This window comes from Mastomys coucha, unplaced genomic scaffold (assembly GCF_008632895.1).
Source record: "Mastomys coucha isolate ucsf_1 unplaced genomic scaffold, UCSF_Mcou_1 pScaffold5, whole genome shotgun sequence".
NCBI lineage: Eukaryota > Metazoa > Chordata > Mammalia > Rodentia > Muridae > Mastomys > Mastomys coucha.
The window spans coordinates 74,321,585-74,337,538 of record NW_022196911.1 but is presented as its reverse complement, the minus strand read 5'-3'; the positions used below and the strand labels follow the sequence as shown (position 1 = coordinate 74,337,538).

General features: G+C 40.6%; 1 protein-coding gene across 1 annotated transcript in view; it reads left to right on the top strand.

Annotated features, from left to right (window-relative positions):
* Nlk (nemo like kinase) overlaps nt 1–15,954 on the top strand; it is a 124,763-nt gene that overhangs the window by 57,568 nt on the left and 51,241 nt on the right. The window contains exon 2 of the mRNA XM_031351538.1: nt 12,985–13,114. Within this exon, the coding sequence (XP_031207398.1) occupies nt 12,985–13,114 (130 nt within the window). The remainder of the gene's footprint in view (nt 1–12,984; nt 13,115–15,954) is intronic.

The window sequence follows — 15,954 nt, the reverse complement described above, 5'->3', positions numbered from 1 at the left end:
CTCACTCTGTAGACCAGGCTGGCCTCGAACTCAGAAATCCGCCTGCCTCTGCCTCCCAAGTGCTGGGATTAAAGGCGTGTGCCACCACTGCCCGGCTTTTTTTTTTTTTTTTTAAAGATTTTTATTATATGTAAAGATTTTATTATATGTAAGTAAGTACACTGTAGCTGTCTTCAGACACCTTTTCTTCTTGCTCTGGCCCTGCTCACTCCGGCCCAAAGATTTCTTTCTTTACTACATGTAAATACACTGTACCTGTCTTTAGACACCCCAGAAGAGGGCATCAGATCTCATTATGGATGGCTGTGAGCCTCCATGTGGTTGCTAGAATTTGAGCTCAGGACCTCAGAAAAGCAGTCAGTGCTCTTAACCACTGAGCCATCTCTCCAGCCCATGAACTACCTTTTTATGTATACAAAATGGCTTTATTTCCTCTGTAAACTTTCTCTTGATGTCTGTTTCACCTGATTTTAACATAAATATTCTTAGGCTTGCTTTTTACTTGGTATGTTTTTTGTTTTCATTTTATTTTACCTGTTTTTATGTTCAAAGTGACTTTAGACACCATGTAGGTGGGCATTGTTTATCTGTGAAAAAGATTTAACTGTCCTTGCTTTTTTGTTTGTTTGTTTGTTTAAAACCGGGTCTTGGCATATAACCCATGCTCTCTGCCCTTCTGTTTGCTTCCTGAGTGTAGGGATCACAAGTGTATGCTTATATGCCCATTCAGTCTACCCCCTGCCTCCCCCCTTTTCTCTTTTTAATTGTATGTCTCAGGTTATGATAATTATCTTTAAGATAATAAGTTATACTGAAGTTTTGTTTCCTGTTGTCTTTTGCATTTTTAATTTTCCTTTCTTCCCATCTTCTTCATTTTTTAAGAACTTGAACTTTTTAATAAGCCATCATCAAAGTAGAAATGGCTTGTATTAATTTTTAATCATCTCTAGATGTCTGCTATTAATAGTTACTTTGCCCAGAGGCTGGAGAGATGGCTCAGCACTTAGAGTGTGCGTACTGCTTTTGCTGCAGCTAGGCATGCAAAGGCTTCTGCCACCACAAAAATCCTTCAGAAGATACGACTTGCTTATGTCATCAAACATGAAGAAATTGAGCTGGTGCCTAACTAAAGCTTCATTCTTACTGACTAGTGTTTATGACACTGGAAGGCATCTTCCACACTATCAGAGTAGAGAAGTAACACGCAACACACCCTGCCCCTACAGTGGTGATGTGCTTGCAAGTTATATTAGTGCAACAGTGGCACAAATGTTATGGGAATAACCAGCCACTTTAAGGAAAAATAGAATTAAAGCCCACTTCATGAGATGAAACTTATGCCTCAGCCTGCTAAAGGGGCTAAGAACCTTTGTAATGGCATATTGCTGTACCCATAGATCAATGTCAATGCACCCATCACTCAGTCCTCATCAGAGAAGCTTTTACTTGCAGTAGGTGGTGATTAACACAGAGACACCCCCCACTCCCAACTGGATGAGAGTGTGCAAAATACCTTCTAGCACCAGGAATGCTAGTCTTGAGTAATAGGGCCTTAGCATCACGTTATAGAGAATAACCAGTAATATTGACAATGGCCTGTAGTGTTTGGGGCTGGGGGCCTATGGGACCCCTTTGGCCAATAATTCAGCAAGATGTAACCCATTTCTGGCACTGGAGGGGTTACTTGGTTGGCTTAAGATGTCTAGTTGGAGCATTGTTTTCTTATATTAATTACATGGTGACTCTAAATTCCTTCATATAGATATAGTTTAGGAAGCTTCTGTGGTAGTAGATTTTCATATGGCTTTTTAAAAAAGCTTTTATTGTTATTTCCTCCCATAATCCCTCCTTTACCTTGTCCTCTCATTGCCTTCTCTGTTTAATTCCCCTATTCTATATTCCCTTTTGATTCTCTATAACCTATATTCTATTTCTACCTCTTTGTGAGATTCCCTCTCCACTCCCTGGTCTCTTACTAGGAACCTAGCCTTGTGGTTATTGTTGTTGTAGTACACACATATAACATTCACATGGAAGGAAAAGCAAAGTTGTCATTTGGGTCCTATGTCTCACTTAGGAATGATTGTTTCTAGCTCCATCATTTTTCTGAAGATTTCACAATTTGATTTTTCTTGATAATCGAGTACTATTTTGTTATAAAAATGCACCACACTTTTTACATCTGATCCACAAGCACAAGGGAGCTAACTGGGTCCTGAAAGCCCACCCCTGATGATACCCTTCCTTCAACAAGGCCACACCTCCTAGTCCTTCCCAAACAGTTTAATCAACTGAGGACCAAGTATCCAAACATGAGTCTGTGGGGGCCGTTCTCATCAAACCACCACATTCTACTTCCTGGCCCCAACAAGCTCGTGACCATGTCCTAATGCAGCCTTCATTTAATACAACTTTAAAAGTCCCATGGTCTTTCACAATTGCATCACCATTTAAAAGCACATAGTACAAAGTCTTTTCTGACACTGGAGTTTCAGATAGTTGTGAGCCGCCATATGTATGTTGGGAGTTGAACCTGGGTCCTCTGGTAGAACAAGTGCTGCAAACTGCTGAGCCATCTCTTCAGCCCAGGTTTACTGCTTTCTTTGAGTCTCAGTGTGGGCTTAACACTTTGTTTTCCTCACTCAGGAGGCTTGGAGTCAGCCTGGTGTATGTAGAGAGTTTGGGCCTTCTCCAGTGTCCTTTGAGCGAGCACATACTCAGTCTCCAGTCCCCCAGACCTGTGTAGAGATAAGAAGGCAGAATACCTTTTTGAAATTCCAGGTTTGTGTTCATCTGTTGGAAGGACTGCCTGGGGCTAGCAGGGATGTTAGCCTTCTGCCCCTCTTCAGTGGTACTTGATGCTTCTCTGCACAAGCCCACTGGGTGTCCTCCATCTCTCTTTAAATCACCTTAGGGCCTTTGGATAGAAAGGTAGTTCTCACTGCCTCCCTGCTCAGGTCGTACGCTAAGCTCTGTAAAGGCGGGGAAGGTGACTGGAGTGGGGCAGGTGACTGGAGTGGGGCAGGTGACTGGAGCAGCCTCACAAAGTAAGCACTGACCCCCACTGTTCTTTCTTACAGTTGGTACTTTTTCCATAAATACTTGTACATTTGTCACTTGATGCTGGCCATTTCCTAGAGCCCCCACATGGTTGGTTTCCGAATTGTTGTCATGCTTTATACTTGCTCTCGGCCAAGGATTTGCTGACCTCTTCAGTTTGCCACAGCTGGAGGTCTTGCCTCTTGTCTTGACAATATTTTTTTGTTTTGTTATTTTTAACAGGCTAACTAATTAAAAACCTGAAGCACATTTATATATTGTAGCTGCTTCAGCATTTTGTTTCACAATGGAAGAAGTTGGAAGAGTGTGATTAGATCGGGGTGGGACTGTACTCTTAAATTCTGCTGACAGCTCTCTGCTGTGGAATCTTTTTAATAGCATGTGCTTGTGTAATGATGAAGAAAATGTTTACTTTTTTTTTTTAAGCAAGTGAATTTTTTAAGCAAGAATTTCCTTTGAAACTCTACTAAAACTCTAGAAATGATAGAATTTAGTCCTCCTTTCAGAACAAACCTTCAGCATAGGAAGAGCTGTAACAAATCTGTCCAGCTATTGTGGATATGTGTAGGTGAGGAAAATAATGGACAGGGTTATCTTTTTTAAAAAAATTACTCATTATACGTATTTCAATCTAAAATGTTTTTTTATTGTTTTTGTTTTTGCTAGGAAATTAAACTGCAGTTTGTTTCAAATGCATTTTTAGTCAAGTGGTGGCACACGCCTATAATCCCAGCACTTGGGAGGCAGAGGCAGGTGGATCTCTATGCATTCTATGCTAGCCTGATCTACATGGTGAGTTTTCCAGGCCAGCCAGGATGACATAGTGAGATCCTATCTCAAAAGAAGGGTGGAGGTAGGATAAGGGAAATACCCTAGCAATTAAAAGGTCCTCTTGTAGGGGCCCAAGTTTGGTTCCTCGAACCTATATGGCAACTTACAACATTCACAACTCCCAGGGACCCGGCACTCTTCTGGCTTCTGTGAACACCGGGCATGCACGTGATCTATATACATACATGCAGGAAAAAACATTCATAAACATAAAATAAGATTAACTAAATCTTTTTTATAAATTTAAAACCAGACCAGGTATGCTGGCACACACCATTAATCCCAGCACTAGAGAAGCAGCGGCTTAGGATTTCTGAGTTCAAGGCCAGCCTGACTTATCTACATAGGTTTCAGGCTAGCCAGAGCTACATAGTAAAATCTTGTCTCAAAAAATTAATTTTTAGTTACATAGTAACACGTGTACAGAAGCACACAGGGCTGGGCTGGATGGTTTATAGTAAGCGCAGACTTCTGTAGCTCCCCACCCAGGTGAGAGACTTCCTGGCACCAGAGCATGCCCTGTGTTCTCCCAGCATTCACTCCTCCAGGGTAGCCACTATCCTGGCTTTTTGTGGTAACCCTTCTTTCTTACGTTTATGTTTCCCAAGTATATATCCTGAACACTGGAGTTCAGCCTTGCTCAAGTTTTTAATATTATGGAAGTGAAGCTTTAGAGTACAGTTCCTTTTTTCAAAATTGTTGTGATTTATATTGTTGTAGCAGTACATCATTTTAATTGGTGTAGAGTATTTTTTATATGAATGTTCAGTGGTTTTATATGTCCTACTGTGTCTTAGTCAGGGTTTCTATTCCTGCACAATCATGACCAAGAAGCAAGTTGGGGAGGAAAGGGTTTATTCAGCTTACACTTCCACATTGCTGAAAATCACCAAAGGAAGTCAAGACTGGAACTTAAGCAGGTCAGGAATCAGGAGCTGATGGAGAGGCCATGGAGGGATGCTCCTTACTGGTTTGCTTCCCCTGACTTGCTCAGCTTACTTTCTTATAGAACCCAAGACTACCAGCCCAGGGATGGCATCACCCACAATGGGCCCTCCCACCCTGATCACTAATTGAGAAAATGCCTTACAGCCTGGTCTCATGGAGGCATTTCCTCAAGGGAGGCTCCTTTTTCTGTGATAACTTCAGCGTGTGTCAAGTTGGCACACAAAACCATCCAGTACATACTGTTTGTGAATATTTGAATTATTTTCACTTTTAAGGATGGTGCAAAGTTTGCTGCTATGGACATTTACATACGTGTTTTAGTATCTAAGTGCATTTCTTTTTATCGTGTACCAAGGAGTCAGATTGCCTGTCAGCAGGTAGACTCATCTTTAGTAGTAGATAGTTCCATAGGCAATGCCAGCTGCTTTCCAAAATGAGGGACCAGCAAGGGACTCAGTGAGTAAAGGTACTTGCTTCCAAACCTGACAACCTGAGTTGAATTTGAGTTTCCAAGACCCACTTGGCAGAAGGAAGGACCTATTTTACACACACACACACACACACACACACACACACACTCTCTCTCTCTCTCTCTCTCTCTCTCTCTCTCTCTCTCTCTCTCTCTCTCTCTCTCTCTCTCACACACACACACACACACACACACGCACGCACGCACGCATGCATGGGATATAAATAAATAAGAAAATAGCTTAAGCTCTGTAAATTCCTACACAGCCCTTCTATGTAAGTATGAATTAAGGCTGGAGATTGATTTTAGTCTTTCAGTATAGATACTTGGAACTTCCAACACTGTCTTCAGAATACTCTTATATCCACCAGGGTCCAATCAGGAGAAAGAACAACCAGGTATTTGAACAGAGTTTAACATGAACAAGTGCTAGTTAGTTATAAAGTTGTCAACTAGGTAATTAAACAGGCAAGAAGAGAACACTTAAGATACCATAGAAATGTCTGCTTTCCACCAGGGGCAATGCAGGGAAGAACTTAGATGTATTAAAATTTACAAACCCATGCAGTGGAAGTACTGCCATTTGAGGGGAAGTTGTTGGTGTTGGTGTCTAGGGTAGAAGATGTAATGCAGTTAGTTGTGTAATAGTCAAAAACTATACACTGGACTTAGCTGCTGCTATCGGCAGCATCCTAAAGCATCCCTATTAGGAAACCTGAGCCAGTGGACAAAGTGTAAGGTGCAGAGTTAGCCCTAACAGAGGGCCTGTGAAGCAGGATGGCCTCGCTGTCAAGAGATAGTAATTTAGTAACTGGCCCAGCCTTCCTACTTCCCAATCCTAGAGAGACTATACAGTAGCCCTGGCTGGCCCTGGACTGCAGTCCTGCTGCCTCAGCCTCCTAAGTGATGGGAAATCAGGTTTCTTGTTGTTTGAGACACCTTGTGAATCTCAGGTTATATCAGCTGACTGTGTAGCTGATGCTGACTTTGAACTCTTGATGTTCTTGCTTCCACCTCAAGTGATATGGCTGCAGTTAGACCACTGCTACCATTCTGGTAGACAAGTGTTAAGGATCTTCTTGTAAGCCATATGTTCTTTTTATTGTCTATACTTATGTCAGAATTATACCATGCAATTTATTGTTTGATAACCATTCTTTGTATGGAGGGGAATGTTTTCCCTGACATTATTCTTTCTTTCTATCTATTTAATGATTCTAGGGCCTCATACATCCCAGGAAAGTTGTCTACTACTTGGCTATAGCCCTAGTTTTTTCTTACCTTTTTTTTTTTAATGCATTCTTTTATTATTTATTTATTTATTTATTTATTTATTTTATTATGTGAGTTCACTGTAGCTGTACAGATGGCTGTGAGCCTTCATCTGGTTGTTGGGAATTGAATTTTTAGGACCTCTGCTCTCTCTGGTCAACTCCACTCACTCAGTCTCTGCTTGTTTTGGCCCAAAGATTTATTTATAATTATACATAAGTACACTGTAGCTGTCTTCAGCCCCACCAGAAGATGGCGTCAGATCTCATTATGGGTGGTTGTGAGCCACCATGTGGTTGCTGGGATTTGAACTCAGGACCTTTGGAAGAACAGTCAGTGCTCTTACCCGCTCAGCCATCTCACTAGCCCCTCTTTCTTACTTTTTATTTTGAGATAAGTTTGTCTGTTGTCTGTTGTTTTGTGTTGAGGACTGAGCCATCATGTGCCTTTGCCACACTCTTCTGGTAAGAGATATCCCCAGCCCACTTTGTCTGTAAAGTTACACTGTATAAATCAGCCACATTAATAGAACATTTTTGTGTAATATTTTCCAACTTTATAAACCTAATATACTACAAAAATTGCCCAGTCTGTTAATGGTTTTATCTTTTTCTTTGTTTGGAATGTTCATTCTAAAATGTTAACTAAACACCTAACTTTAGGAAGCCGTCCATGGGATTAAAAGAAGTGTGTTTTTGTGTGACACGCTTTTGATTTTAAATGCCTGTTGTGACCCCTTCCTGCCCACAGGGGTTGAAATGCACACTAGAGATATGAATTATTTTCCACTGTGGCTTTGCCAGAAACCTTTCCTTTATTGCAGCTGGTTTCTGCCCATGTAATATTCAGAGGTCTGTTTCTAAGAGAGGACAGCGACTAACAGCCATGATCATATTTACCCTCTGACATAAAGACATTCCTGTTGAAAAACCAGGGTGATGATTTTCTTGCAGGCAAGACAGACTCCTCACAAAGACATTTGACAGTGACTGCACGTAAAACATATGCAATAGGGGTGGAACTAATTTATGATCTTAAAAACAATTAAATATTCTTCAGACCACAGGAATTAATGTAAAATGGTTCTTAGTTTAACTTATCCAGCATTATTGATTGGGGACTGAAGAAGTGTTAAAAGTAAGGTACTGGGCAAGCTAGATGAATCAGCAGGTAAAGGCTGTTGTTGCCAGGCCTTAAGACCTGGGTTTGACACCCAAATCCACACAGTGGAAGGAATGAACTGCCTCCTGCAAGCTGTCCTCCAACTTCCACGTATGTTGCAGTTTGCCTTCTTTGTTTTATGTTTTTTAAGGTCTTACTAGTAAAAATACTTGAATATAATTACAGCAGACTGACAGGATGGCCTGCCTATTCCTTATCAGTACTCTCGGGTGTTGCACTGTAGATCAAAGTGGCCCGGTGTCATTTACGTAAACACGGAGTTACAGAATATTTGAGTTCACCTTGAACTCTTTCATTTAAGAGTAGATGTTTGCTTTTTCTAATCAATAGTATCGAGAAGATGTGTGTGTATGTGTGGTGGGGGATGAACATTTTCATTGCCTTGGCTTAGATATCGTAAAAGGCCTTTCCCTTGTAGTATAAATTGACAATTATGTGATCATTACAGGTGTTTTCATAATAGGAAAGAGGTTGTTTTCTTTGGCATATAGCTAGCTAACTCAGATTCCGATAATCTAAGTAAGGAGAACATAAAGCCTTTTCTGTTGTTGAGAGGTGCAGGAAGTGAGAAGGGTTTAGTCCTCACACGTACACAGCTCTGTACATTATCTCAGTGTACAGGAAGCTGAGAAGGGTTTAGTCCTCACACGTACACAGCTCTGTACATTATCACAGAGGTGCAGGAAGTGAGAAGGGTTTAGTCCTCACATGTACACAGCTCTGTACATTATCACAGAGGTGCAGGAAGTGAGAAGGGTTTAGTCCTCACACGTACACAGCTCTGTACATTATCACAGTGGTGCAGGAAGTGAGAGGGGTTTAGTCCTCACACGTACACAGCTCTATACATTATCACAGTGGTGCAGGAAGTGAGAGGGGTTTAGTCCTCACACTTACACAGCTCTATACATTATCACAGTGGTGCAGGAAGTGAGAGGGGTTTAGTCCTCACACGTACACAGCTCTATACATTATCACAGTGTACAAACTCACCTGTTGGAATTCTGACTAAGAAGAACAGTGGGACATAAGAACAAGTCTTGACTTGTTATGCTTCTTGTGTCCTTGAACATATAACAAGTACTAAAGTGAAACACGCATATTCTAGACTCGTCAAACTTTGCCTACTTAATCCAGCTATAAGTAAAAATAACCTCTAAATAAATTTCAAAATGAATGGGAAAGCAGTAATCTAAATGTTTAGAGTTAAGAGATACTCTTTCGGGAATGGAAGCTGTGTTGGTGCAGTTGACAGATCAATTGTGTAGGAAGCAAAACCTAGCCAATTGGTGATGACAGTATGGCGTGAGTAGAATCAGAAGGACTTTATTTTGTTAATCCAGTTGAAGCCTTTTCATTATAAATTATTTGATACGAGTGGCTAAAAACCTGTTTCAGAAAGATTAAGAGTGCCAGATAAAAAAGATTCTTCACATAAAAATGAATGAGGAACATAAGTTTCTTGGGGATTCCTGCCAACCAGTTTAGTGGTATTTTAAGCAACAGTTTTTAAGTGTTTTTACTGGTTTAACCATGTTTTAAGTGGCATTTTGGTGTCCAGGAAAGTATCTCCAGGGAAAAGCTTCATCTTGGCTCCTTCCAGCTTTTGGGTTTTGTCTGTGACGGAAGCAGATGTGTGACAATTTCTAGGTTCCCTGGAGGAAGAATACTTTATTTTATTTTAAAGTGACCACCACAGATCTAAAAAGCTTCCTGCTTTGTGGTTGTACTCTTTTGACAAGCTGTAAAAAATGGCCTGTGGCTTCTTCTGACATCTTAAAAATAGTCGAACTTGTGCCCTAAGTGCAGAAAAAAAGGATTGATATTATTTGGGCAGATGCAAAGAATAGTTCTTTCTTACAGCATTTCAGTTTTTATCATGGTCCTTGAAAGATCAAGTATTGGATTTATGATATAGCTCCATTGATAGAGTTCTTGTCTAGCATACACAAAGCCGTGAGTTCAGTTCCTCAGTACCACATAAACCAGGTTGTTGACATACACCTGTATTCAGAAGGTAGAGGATCAGAAATCCTAGGTCATCCTCCACTACTTAGCAAGTTCAAGGTGCTCAGGAAAGTCTCTCCAGGGGTAAGATTCATCTTGGTTCCTTCCAGTTTTTTCATTGGGCTGTGATTGAAGTCGTTGTGTGGCAATGTCCAGGTTCTGTGGAGTAATAATACTTTATTTCAAAGTGATCCTTGGCTAAGTGAGAGAAAAGAAGGATAGAGGGAGAGAAGGAATAAATGAATGAATAAATGCATTAAATACTAATTTGAAACTTAGGAAGTTCTACATGTTAGTATAACAGGGATGCTTTTAGGAAATCAACCAAGTGCACAAAAAAGAGTATGACCTCTTTTTTTTTTTTTTTTTTTTTTTTTTTTTTTTTTTTTTTTTAATTTTGTGTGTATGAGTATACTGTAGCTGTACAGATGGCCCTGAGCCATCATGTGTGTGGCTGCTGGGAACTGAACTCAGGACTTCTGCAGGCCCAGCTCCCTCTGGCCCCACTTGCTCAGACAGACACACCAGAAGAGGGCATCCGATCTCATTACAGGTGGTTGTGAGCCACCAAGTGGTTGCTGGGAATTGAACTTAGGACCTTCAGAAGAGCAGTCAGTGGTCTTACCCATCTCGCCAGCCCATGACCTCTAGTATTTAGCAGGGAAAATAACTGGCCACTCTGTGAATTATAGTTCTAAAAATGGCTCTTTTTTTTCCCAAAATAAAAAAAGGTGTCATAAGTGTCCGTTATCTCTGAAGCTGTGGAGCCTCATTAACGGGCGCAGCTGGAAGAGCGAGGGCATTGCCATGCAGAAAAACTAAGTTCAGCAAGCCTTTTGAATAACAGATCAAATAAAGAAGTCCCTGCATTGTTCTTCCACAGTTGTCTGTTCCACAGTTGCCTGTGCTTCGCTGTATTGGTTCTTCTGAAGGGAAGCTTCTGCTACCTCAAGTTAGGAGAACAAACTCAACATGGCATAAATCCTGCACTGCCATTCGCTTTAGTCAGAGTTAAATTGTTACCAGCCACAGGCTTGACTGACTTCTTCATTAATAATGGAGTAAAATGCTGCTTTGTGAATTTTACCTTAAAACTTTACATAAGACACAGTAGTAGCCTTAAGCCTGTGTAAGTGTTTACCGTGTGGGTCCACCAGAGAGCAGCTTACTTACCACAACGGGATAACCAGTAGTAAAACAAGTCGGGCTAGGAAGAAGAACTATATGAAGACCTTGCTATCTACTTCTAAACTAGTATTTACTGAATGGGCTGCCTAAGATACTAAAACTGTCAAAGTACTATTTGGCAACCATCATAACAACAATTGACTTAGGTAAAAATAATCATTGCATGCCAAAACTCAATATCTGATGAGAAATAGGAGCTTTGCCTGGGAGACCCCCCTTTGCAGTGCCTGGAGGCATTACCTCCTGCCTCCTAGTATGCCTTCCCAAGGCAAGTCTTTGTCAGAAGTGTATAATCTGGCTCTAATGAGAGTCTGACTGTAACTTACACTTGGTTTCTTCTACTTGATTTTCAGACTTTATGTGGATTTTAAGTGGTGGTGTAGATTTTGCTTTTTATCTCCTGTGTAGTGACCTCTAATATCAATCCCTGGACTAATTTAGCTATACTTCAAGCTATTGGAAACTAAGGCTAGAGACATAGCTTAGTGGAAGGGCTCTTGTTGGGCATGTACAGGACTCCGGGTTTGATCTCCAGGACTGAAAGGCAAAAAAGTCTTTTGTGTGGTATACACCAGTCATCCCAGCACTTAGGGGTCTGAGGCAGGAGGATCACTGCCAGGCTGGCCTACATCATGAGATGCTGTTTAGGAAAAAATAAACTAAAAAGAGATAATGCTTGTTTTAGCAAGTTTCCAGTCATCAGAATCAAGAGCAGTGCTCTTGTTTACAAATACAGGTATGCATCCTTGAAGGTCTCAAGAGCACTTAGAAGGGTCACTAAGGTGAAGCAGGTATAGGTAACAGGGATGCTTCATTTTCAGGAAGGCGGAATTTGATGGTCATTTCGTTTTTTATATAAACAGGATAAGGAAATTGAGTGATTATAGTTAATTGAATGGATAAATAATCACATAACTGTACCCAAGATTATGATTGGCTGTGACTCCCATATATGGTTTCTGGTGCTGTATCCACTGCTGAGAGCAGCTCTAAGTCCTCTTCTTTAAAATTCAATTAGTAACTTGGATAAAGAACCTGATGGCACATGGGTCTCAGTTTTAAATGACCCAAGTCTCAGAGAGGTGAGGAGAGCAAGAACTAACAGTGATCAGCAGGATTCTACCCTGGGGGAGCAGGGCCAGACAGAAGCTGCAGCTCATGGACATCAGCTGTCAAATAGTTAATGACTTAAAGCATTTGGTTTAATCTGTATGGATTGAGTCGTCAGGAATTTCACAGAGCTATTTCAAAAATGAGGTAATACAGTGCGGGAATTTGGTGGTGCAGGTGCTTAGAAGCCCAAGATGAAAGGGAGTGTGAGCTGTCATGGAGGCCATAACCATGAGGACAGCAAGAGCTTGGAAGCAAAGAGCACCACCATTGAGGACCCCGAGGATCCCCAAGCTAACACTGAGACTTCAGAGGAAGGGACCATCACTGGAGTAACCACAGATGTGCACCTATATGAGAGGCCAGTTTATGTAAACTGTATTCGAATATCTCTTCAATGTTGAAAATGGTCCTGAAAATAAAATATGACTGGATTTTTATTTGACCATGTTGTCCTATGCTATTGTTACCCTCAGTCTTGAAAACAGCTTTCCTGATGATATTCCTACCTCACTCAGGTGAACCCTTTAGAGTATTGGTAGATATGTATGTGAGAGGGGGAGGGAGGAGGGAGAGAGAGTATATGAGACCTCTTTGAGGCAGGGTCTCCCTCAAACTCATCATCCTCTTTCCTCAACCTCATTAAGTGCTAGGATTACAAACCAGTGTCACCAAATTTGGCTTCACATAAGGTTTTCTTTAAGAACATACAGATGGATTGGGTGGTTAGACATTCTCTTTGTATGGACTCTTGTCATCTTGCACACTGAAGCCTGTACTTAGCGTTATTATGTGGATTTGACATTGAATGGTTTAAGATACAAAATATTTGTCATGATCTCTGAAACATTGGAGACAAAAGTTTAGAATTGATTTCTCTTTTTCCCTTCCTTTCCCCCCAAATATTGCTTCTTTAGGTCAGTAACAGATCCAAGAGATGGAAAGAGAGTAGCACTCAAAAAGATGCCCAACGTCTTCCAGAATCTGGTCTCTTGCAAAAGAGTCTTCCGGGAATTGAAGATGTTGTGTTTTTTTAAACATGATAATGTAAGTGAAATTGGTGTTTGGGGGAAACTCTTTTCTAGACCTGCTTCACTGACCTAGTTAAGAGCAACAGTGAGTTTTAGGGGTGCCAAGCTCTGAAAAGCAGCAGCAGTATGTCTTTGCTGAAGGGGTTGCCGCAGATTCTAAGTTATGTTCCTTCCATGTTTTGCTTTCTTTTTATAGATTCTCCTTATGCCTCTTAGGAGTCTTACACTTTCACTATTGAGATCAATAGTCTACAGCTTCACAGTGTATTAATCACTTCAGAGTCCAGTATTGCAAAATTTGACTTGGAGGTTTGAAAATTAATTACACTCCACAGTTATGATTTACACATAATTAGACCCTAAATTAGAAAACACCACACTCGTTAACTTCCAGGCCAGCTTGGAATTGCAGGGTGTACTCTATTTGTTGTTGTTTTTGTTTTTGTTTTTGAGATAGAGTTGCTCTATGTAGCCCTGGCTGTCCTGGAACTCAGACTCTGGCCTCAGACTCATAGAGATCCCCTACTTCTGCCTCCAAGTGCTCCCCACACCTAGCTTGGGATGTCTTTTTGATTCTGAGAATTTAAACTAAGTTTACAACCCAACTCTCAGAAAGGAACATATTTGTGGGGAGAATTAGGTTAGAAAGAAACCATAGCCAAGACTGAACAAATTAAACCCTTCCTGTGAATGAACCATGAACAGATTTAAGTGGGTTATAGATTTATAAACTGACAAATTAATATTAAATGAAGCAAAGCAAATGTTGGTATTTAGTTGAGGAATAGTTCCAATATTCAGCACAAAAATAAAGCATAATTTATATAAGTAATTTACGTTAAGGAATCATTGGCCCTTGATTTTAAGTGTTTTGTTTTTATCCTTTAATGTTTAGGTTAGGATGTAGGAAAAACTATTTTTCATACAAAGACAGGATAGTCCTGAAGGGTAAGATAGAGCTAGTCTGCTTATAGCTGTTTAAAGATATGAAAACTCATAGGAAAAGAGGCTGATCGTACTTTGAAAGACCACTTCTCAGCTAACCCTGAGATACATGGCAGATTCATGGAAATTTTACTTGGAGTTAGGATTGAACTGTTTTGTTTTCATGTGAAAAGAACTGCCTCACTCTTCACATGTTACTTAACTATTTTAATTGCTGTAATTAAAACTCTATCAAAAAAGATTTCTTGTGAGTCTGTGTACTTGATTACACAGAAACCTTAATAACATCAGCCAAGATTCCATTCTCACTTTAAGAAAGAAATTTGCCTGAGTTTATTTGGTTAAACTAAGACTATCATACACATGGTGTGGCTCACTGGAAGCTGCTTGGCTTGACAGGTTTTGTTTGACTTGCTGATTATCCTTCATGAAATCCCTCCTCTCCCCATCTTTCCTTCTTTCTTTTAAGATTGGGTCTCACTCTAGAATAGGCTAGCCTCACACTCATGACAGTCCTCCTGTCTTATCTTCTGAGGGCTAGAATTACAGGCACAAATTACATTTTTAAAATTTTTTTCAAAAAGTGTTGCTGGGCTAGATAGGAGTCTATAGCTCATGGTAGAGCACTTGCCACATGTGCAAGGCCCTGAATTCAGTTCCCCGCGCTGGGGAAATAACTTCCTGTGTCCCCCCAAACTACTTAGACTGGTGTATATTTGAGTAAGTTTCAAAATACCATTCCAATTGTTGGTTTTAACTTTATAAATCAAGATTCCTAGATTTTGGAAATGTAATGATGTCTAATACTTGCTAAGTTCCTTATTTCCTAACTTACCCTAGGACCACACCAGCATCAGAGAACAGACCTGCTGTACAGTATCCCTTTCCAGTGAAAGTATCCACGGTAGAGAAACATTTATTTCAAAGGAAACTTCAAAAGTTCACTTACTGAAGATCTGACTTTTAAGAAAACAACAACTGTCGTATCACAAGCTGTTGTTTATTAATGTCTAAAGTCATTAAGTTCTAGAGATGTCAAGCGGCAAAGTGAGCAGTGCAAGAAAGCAAGCCGACTCCTGAAAGCAGCACCAGTTCAAACAGCGGGGCTTGCAAGAGGCAGCTGAGAGCAGAGCTGGGTGTGCCCCGTGGCTCTTGACAATTTCTAGTGATATGCCTTTAGTTTGGGGAGGGTTTAAGTTTTCTTGTTTGCAAAATGGTCATGATAAAAGCAGAAATAACAGTCTTTGAATGTGGTGGAAATTGAATTTTTTCATAATACAGACAAGTAGACACAAACACTTTTTGGAGCTCCTGAGCTCTCTCAGAAAAGTGCCTGTGATTTCTGTAGGAATATTTGAAGTGGGGTATGGACATGAAGATGGAGAGAGAGCACTGGCTTATTTATATGTAACCAGCTTCTCCGTTGCTTCAGATCCATCTCCAGAGCATCTCAGGACCAGCATACTTGGTATATATAGAGTGCCAGTCTTAAGAGGCAACTGGTGATTTGATGTAGCTAAGCCACGATTGGTCCTGAGGGAAAATGCAGTAGCAGGTCACATGGGGGATCCAAAAGCGGGGTATAGGAGAACACATCTTTAATTTCAGTACTCAGGAGGCAAAGGCAGGTAAATCTCTGTTGAATTCAAGGCCAGCCTGGCCTAATAGACCAGCCATTGCTATGTAGTGAGGCTCTGTCTCAAACAAAGAAATTTAAAAGACTATCATTTTTGAAGGGAGAAAAACCAACTGTTTAATGCATATTGTTGATGTGTGCCAGAAAGTATGCTAGATGCTCATGTACACTAGTTCATTTACTTTATAAAAACCTTGCAAAATAGAACTGTTAATTCCGCCGGGCAGTGGTGGCGCACGCCTTTAATCCCAGCACTTGGGAGGCAGAGGCAGGCG